Source organism: Arachis ipaensis, chromosome B09 (genome assembly GCF_000816755.2).
Source record: "Arachis ipaensis cultivar K30076 chromosome B09, Araip1.1, whole genome shotgun sequence".
Classification (NCBI taxonomy): domain Eukaryota; kingdom Viridiplantae; phylum Streptophyta; class Magnoliopsida; order Fabales; family Fabaceae; genus Arachis; species Arachis ipaensis.
The window spans coordinates 29372557-29379954 of record NC_029793.2 but is presented as its reverse complement, the minus strand read 5'-3'; the positions used below and the strand labels follow the sequence as shown (position 1 = coordinate 29379954).

The 7398-nt window shown below is 30.0% G+C and overlaps 2 protein-coding genes across 8 annotated transcripts in view; both read left to right on the top strand.

Moving 5' to 3' along the window:
- Positions 1201–2002, top strand: LOC107615374 (rhodanese-like domain-containing protein 6). The gene has a single exon (XM_016317439.1). It carries the CDS (start codon positions 1201–1203, stop codon positions 1885–1887), a length of 687 nt encoding a protein of 228 aa, XP_016172925.1. The 3' UTR covers positions 1888–2002.
- LOC107618007 (2-alkenal reductase (NADP(+)-dependent)) overlaps positions 6556–7398 on the top strand; it is a 19393-nt gene continuing 18550 nt past the window's right edge. Inside the window, exons 1-2 of one of the 7 annotated variants that reach the window (XM_021110548.1) lie at positions 6556–6642; positions 6726–6782. The gene's annotated coding sequence lies outside the window, so the exon portion shown is untranslated. Of the gene's footprint in view, positions 6783–7398 lie in introns of all 7 variants that reach the window. The other 6 variants (XM_021110544.1, XM_021110546.1, XM_021110543.1 and 3 more) reach the window with 6 other exon arrangements.

Here is a 7398-nt window from a genome sequence, read left to right as displayed (position 1 = left end):
GCAAATTCTGATAAATATAGGTACAAATTATATATTTTTTGTATATAAATTCTTATAAATATAAATACAAATTATTACTGACTAAATACTGATTTAAAATAATAATATTTGTATGTAGCATTGTTGTTTTGTCTCCACCTCTTTAACTATGCTACCACATCTTTTACTAGTTAATCTCTCTTTTTGCTCTACATCAATATATGCTGCTTATGTTTGGAAAGCAGTGCAAATTATAAAATCTTGATTTTTTCTTGGGGCTTGAGGGAATGACAGCTTATGTGGGATTTTTTGAATTGTGCAAACCCAAAAGGGGAAGAAAAGGTTTTTGTGTTAGCAGCTTGTGGAAGTATTGGAAGTTTAGTTGGGTAATATGCAAAGCTTTTCGGTCGCTATGTTGTTGGTTGTGTTGGAAGTCAAAACAAGGTCAACACTTATTAACACTTTGGTATTCAACTTGCATTGGGTATATCGTTAACAAAGCTTAGCCCTTGTGTAATTTTATGTAGGTGGCATTTCTTAAAGATAAGCTACTATTTGATGATGCATTCAATTACAAAGAAAAAACAGATCTAAGCTCTACTCTTAGAAGATATAAAATATACTTAGGCCCAGTTTGGGTAACTAACTTAATTAAGTTCCTTTTGATAAAATAACTTAAACAATAAATGACTCTGTTAAAAGTAACTTATAAATAAGTTATTTTGTATTTGGATTTTTAACTCTAAAAGTGCTTATTTTAAAGAAATGTAGTGAAAAGTAGAAGTATTATGAGAGAAGTCATTTTTTTTAACTTCTCTATAAGCTTCAAAATAGCTTCTTAGAAAATTGCAATTTGGTTTTAAAAATTGCACCCAACATTAATACTACTACTTTTCATAAGTCAAAAGTTAAAAAAAGCTACTTCTAGAGTTTTCCAAACGGACCCTTAGTTTAATTGAAGTATTAAGACGTGATGCTTCTTTTATTTACTATAGGATGATTTAGAAGTAATTTAAAACCGCCACAAAATTAAAATATAACCACTGCAAAATTTCGGTTGTGGTGTAGTGATTTCATTAGCTTTAAAAACTTATATTTCACCCCATTTTATTAATTAAGGGTTTCTGATATCTTTAATTAAAATAAAATATTAGTTGTTTATAATTATTCACCAATTTTTAATATTAATTTAATTTTACATCTTATTTATTTAAAATACGAATGATTAAGGGAAGAACATCATCATTAGCAAAAAGACTAAAGAAAATTGCCGAATTTGTTTTCGTGGATGCACCTCATGAGTTGTCATTCATTTATCAAACAACTTTGGCCAAAGGTGCGATTTGTGAATCATCTCCAATGCTGTCTAGTCCACCTCCACCTTTGGAGAATTGCAAGAATAAATTTGCATGGTTAGTAGCTCCCAATTCTGATGGAAGTACTGATGTCAATTGGAAGGTAGCAGAAGGCCCATTCGATCCACTTCAATACCAGCAACAAACTGAAGGATATGATACTTCCCTGTCACACTTGAAGAACGTTTTTTCCCAACAAGGGTCATTTGACGGTATCTTGGGATTTTCACAGGGAGCGGCGATGGCGGCTTTAATCTCTGCGCAACAAGAACAACTAAAAGGTGAAATGGACTTCAAATTTGTAATAATATGCTCAGGCTTTTCTCTCAATGTAAAGGAGATGGAACGCGGCATCATCAAGTGCCCTTCTCTTCATATTTTCGGCAATGAACATGGTAAGGACAGGCAGATAGCCAACCAAGCAAGCAAGGAACTTACTTCATTGTATGACGATGGTTGTTCTGTGATAATTGAACATGATTGTGGTCACATAATTCCTACTCGATCGCCATATATTGATGAGATAAAGGGTTTCCTTGGACGTTTTCTGTAAGAGGTTATCGAGTAAAATCTCTAGTTTTTGATACAAGTGAAACCTTGCAACTTTGCTTTATTGTATTATCTGTGTTCTGTATACCATTTTTGCTCCATGATGATGCAATTGGCTTGCTTCTTCTTGTTATGTATTACAAATGTGCTTCTTGTTATGTATTCAAAAAACCATTCTGTATACCTAAAGATTTTTCGTAGTAGAATGGCAGGAGGCTATTCACACTGGCATTTACCTCCTCATCAAGATAAAGGGATATTATTATTATTATTATTATTTAGTAGGAGGAGGAAATTTTATGGTATTGTGATTTGTGACCGTAGAACATAATATGGAGGATGAGTGTAAAATTATGAAAAGCGGGAGAATCATCATCTTAAAGTTGTTGAGAATGACAATGTTTGTCAAATCTCTCTATGTACAACAGTGATTATTCAATACAATGTCTATATAGATAGGGTCAATGTAGAATAGCTTATTACTGATGTTCCACATTACGAAGATAATGTTCAAGTAGACCATATGATGGAGGATCAAACTCTTCATAATGAACATGTTATTCAATAACATATAGCTCAAGAATAACTTCAAAAAGAGGAAAAACCTGTTATGCTACTACCTTTACAAGAGGTTGATGATGCAACATTAAGAAGATCAACAAGAATAAGAAAGCCTGCAATTTCTAGTGACTATGTGGTGTATCTTGCTGAGTCTGACTATGATGTTTGTGATGAAAATGACCCAACGACATTTTTACAAGCAATGGAAAGTCGTAATTCCAATTTATGGCTAGATGCTATGAAGGATGAAATGAATTCTATGGCGGATAACCAAGTTTGGGATCTTGTAGAATTGCCTGATGGAAAAAATGCCATTGGCTGCAAATGGGTCTTTAAGACCAAGAAGGATTCATCAGGTAATATTGAGCACTACAAGGCTTGACTTGTTGTCAAATGATTTATTCAAAGGGAAGGATTGACTACATGAAAACCTTTTCTCCTGTTTCAAAGAAAGACTCTTTTCGTATCATTATAGCATTGGTAGCACACTTTGACATGGAATTGCATCAAATGGATGTGAAAACGGCCTTCCTTAATGGAGATTTGGAAGAAGAGGTCTATATGAGACAACCTGAAGAGTTTATTTCAACTGCTGGTAAGGAGTTAGTTTGCAAGCTTAATAGAGTAATGTATGGTCTTAAGCAGGCTTCCCGACAGTGGTATTTGAAGTTTCACAATGTGATTTCTTTATTCGGGTTCATTGAGAATATTTATGATCAATGCATATATCACAAGTTTAGTGGGAGCAAGATCATATTTCTCATCTTATATGTAGATGATATTTTGCTTAGAAAAAATAATTTAGGGTTGTTAAAGTGAAACAATTTCTCTCTAGACATTTTGATATGAAAGATATGAGTGATGCATCTTATATCATTGGCATAAAAATTTATAGAGATAAACATAAAAAAATTTTAGGTTTATCTTAAGAAACCTATATTAATAAAGTTTTTGAGAGGTTTAAAATGTAAAATTGTTCACCAAGTGTTGTACCTATTATGAAAAGTGACAAATTCTGCTTAGATCATTGTCCAAAAAATGAACTTGAAAAGGAACAAATGCAAAATATTCTTTATACTTCAGTCATTGGAAGCCTAATGTATGCTCAGGTCTGTATAAGACCTGTCATTGCTTGACCTGACATTGCTTTTGTTGTTAGCATGTTAGGAAGATATTAAAGTAATCCAGGAATTATCCATTGGAGAGCTACAAAGAAGATCTTAAGGTATCTTCAAGGGTCTAAGGACTTCATGCTTACATATAGACGAACTGACAATTTAAAAATTGTTGGATACTCATATTCAGACTTGGCGGGATGTGTTGATTCTAGGAAGTCAACGTCAGGATACATCTTTATGCTTGCTGATGGAGCAATATCTTGAAAGAGTACAAAACAATCACTTGTAGCCACTTCTACCATGGAAGTCAAGTTTATTGCTTGTTTTGAGTCTACATCACAAGGTGTTTGGTTAAAGAATTTCATCTCTGGGCTTAAGATATATGGATTGTATCTCTAGGCCATTGAGAATATATTGTGACAATTCAGCTGCTATATTTTTATGGCTACGAATAATAGAAGTAGTAGTTGAAGTAAGCACATCGATATTAAGTACTTAGCCATTAAAGACCGAGTTAGGTTTAATGAGGTACAGATAGAGTAGATTAGTACTAAACAAATAATAGTTAATCCTTTGACAAAAGGCATGCCACCAGGATTGTTTAAGAATCATGTTACTAGTATGGGTTTATGTTCTGTAACGACAATTATATGACTTATATATTATATGACATATTTGGATACGAAATTCTTATTATTGTTTGTTTCTCATTTGGTTAGTATTTATGCGCATACATGATTGAGAATGACAAATAAAATTCAGTGAAGGACCTAGAATAAGCATTGGGCTTATTTCTACAGAAACACCATATAAAGAGTTTATTCAATTAGGAGATGTTACATTGTAATACATAGAAAGTAATACTCGATTAATGAGAACCTACCGCTATGATTCTTGTAATTTGTCTTAATTGTTTAAGCATAGTATGTAATTATAGACTATACGTAATAAATGTTGGATCAAGTGGGAGAATGTTAAAATTTTTATTCTAATTGTGGTCTAATTTGTTAGTATAGAAATTAGTTTGGGTGATGTTGTAATTATTAATTAATTATATTAGCAGTTGGTCTGTTCTTTGATGGAAAGAACACGACTGTTCATAAACTTTATAAAGTTTGGGTCCCCAATTCTGATTACATAACAAAAATAAACACATTTTGATTCTATCTGATTTTATGATTCAAGAATTGGAAGTTCTAAATTAAATCAAAGAATTTATTAGTAATGGCTGGAGGTACGCAAATTATTGATTTTATAAAATATCTAACATTTTGAAGAAAAAAATTTAAAATTTAAAATTGTTGGCAGATTTATCATAGGTTAAATCTTCCGGTAGTTATTAATTTAATTATTAGTAAATAATATATTACCGTCGGATTCTCTTGAGAATAAATCCGACGGAAAAAATTATTGACAGCATTTTCTTACAATAATAAGTGGCAGATGAAAAAAACTGCCAGTAAACAATTACCGATAAAGTTTATACCATTAAATTTATTCTGACACTAAATAAATTACTAACAGATTTTTTTGATAAATTCATCGATAAATCTGACAGTATCCGTTAAATTTTTTGTAGTGAAATGCCAAGACCAAAGCAAATCGCGAGATCAAACAATAACGCCAAGACAAAGACACAAACTTAATCTTGAACTGAATTGACTTTTCTTTCTAGTTGAAGACTTTTCACTCATAAGCTTTTCCAAATAATATCTCATTTCATCATAAGCCTTTTTTGTATATAAGGAAGACTCAAACAAAAACTTAATATATCTATTGAGACCAAAATGAAAAAGAATATCACCCAATGTGTAGTGTTTGATTTCTGAATTTTCTCCTTTAGTTTCTTTGAAAACTAATTCTTCTTCTAGTAGCGAAATCCTAGCTTTACCAGCCGTTGTAGCAAATTATTTTTCATTGTTATCATGATACTTTCTTTTTCTATTTGACAGTAGTAAATCTTTACATATTCTTTTTGTGTCTTGTTGTTGATAGTTGATTCTTTCTAAACATAACAAACTCGGTATTAATATCATTAACAATCCTGAAATTTTATAGCACATTCAATCAAATCACAGATTAAAATTAATTCTCAATAAATTAACTAAATATTTGTTATCACAATAAATAACTCAAACTCAACAAACTGTCTTGGTTAATTTTTTTTTAAAACACATCATAATTATTCTTTAATATTAGAAGTTGTTTGAAATTAAATCAATTAGCTAAAAGAATTTCTTGAACTATATATGCTAACATATTCCATTGCATACAAGTTCAAAGACTTGATAGAATTTATAATTTACTTGCTTCAACGAAAATTATCCTAATATGATTCAACCCCATTCTTGTCTTACGTCTTTGTCATTTTTAACTTGGACCTCTAACACATCCATTGTAAAGCACTTAGCTTAGCTTAGAATAAAGTATGCAAATGAATATAATTTAAATAACATTTGTTTTACCCAAATTAAGTAAAGAAGAGTATTTGCAGCTAAATAATAAAAATAACAAATAAATAAACAACAACAATATCATTAATAAACCAATAAATGAAACATAAAAAAAACGAAATGAAAATTATGACAAACAAGAGCAAACTAGAAGAGAATTTTATTTATATTCTAATTATGTATAGATAAAAAAAAGGAAAAAGGGTAGGGAAGTAACACAAAAAGATGTTTCTTTTCCGTTTGGAGCAAACAAACTCAAAAGGAGAGTCAAATGAGGAAGAAAAAAAAATAGGAAGATTTGAATGGGTAACTAATAAGCCTATATATTTATATTAGCTGTAAAATTAGGAAGACTAAAAGATAACACCTAAAGTTATTTTATTTAATTTAATATATTAATAATTAATAAAAATTAAATAAAATAACTTTATATTATTTGAACTATTTTTTCCTACCTTGCAAACGTTATCGATATTTTTAGGTGCTTGATTTGTCGGGGTTGCTTATCTACTTGCACGTGTTCTTCGTGGTTAATTACGAGGATATCCTCAATTTTATTTTGTGGCTATAACGAATTCAAGAAGTAATTGTTTTTCACTTTTTCTAATTTGGGGGCAATATAACATGGTGGTGACTGATATGCTGCACTTGTCTCTTCACTTTCTAATCATAATTAATTAATTAATTAATTTCCTTCCTCCCGTCCGCAGTTCTTTTCCAGTTGGTTGTGGCTACCAGGATCAACAATCTCATTTTTGTGTTAAAAGGTTAGTTTTAAGGTGCATGTTCTGTTTTCTGAGGGTACTTAACTGAAATCAATTTTATTGTAGAATAATGCAGGTTGCATTGGTATATCCGTATATGGTTAGTGAAAAAACTAAAGAAGTAAATTAAATTGCTAATATTTGGACCGTTTGGTGTGAGTCTAAACTCTATGGGGAGGGATAATTTATAATATAGATTTGAATTCTCTAAATTTTGAATTTTACTTTAGAGGGTAAAATATAATTTATTACCATTTATTTTATAGGTAAGACAAAAAAAAAATATAAAAAAAATATTCAATGATAAAAAATATCATTTTATCAATTTTTATGAGTAAAATAAAAATTTAAAAATCACTAATATTTCATAATTTTTACATAAAAAATTTAGTGAAATATCTAAAAATGTAACAAAAAATAGAGAAAAAAATAATAAATAGTTCCTGACAATTATCCAAAAATAATGAGATTTTTAATAAAAAAATTTGTCAATTCTAATTGATGTTTAATAGATAAATTAAACAACTAATGTGTTAGATAAACAAGTTTCATTTACTCAACAGAAATATTATTAATAAAAGAACTGATTAGTCTCACAGAATTAAATATAATTCGCCAA

Excerpts from the sequence above, each read along its gene's own strand:
- LOC107615374 (XM_016317439.1), top strand. The coding sequence starts at position 1,201 with ATGATTAAGGGAAGAACATCATCATTAGCAAAAAGACTAAAGAAAATT.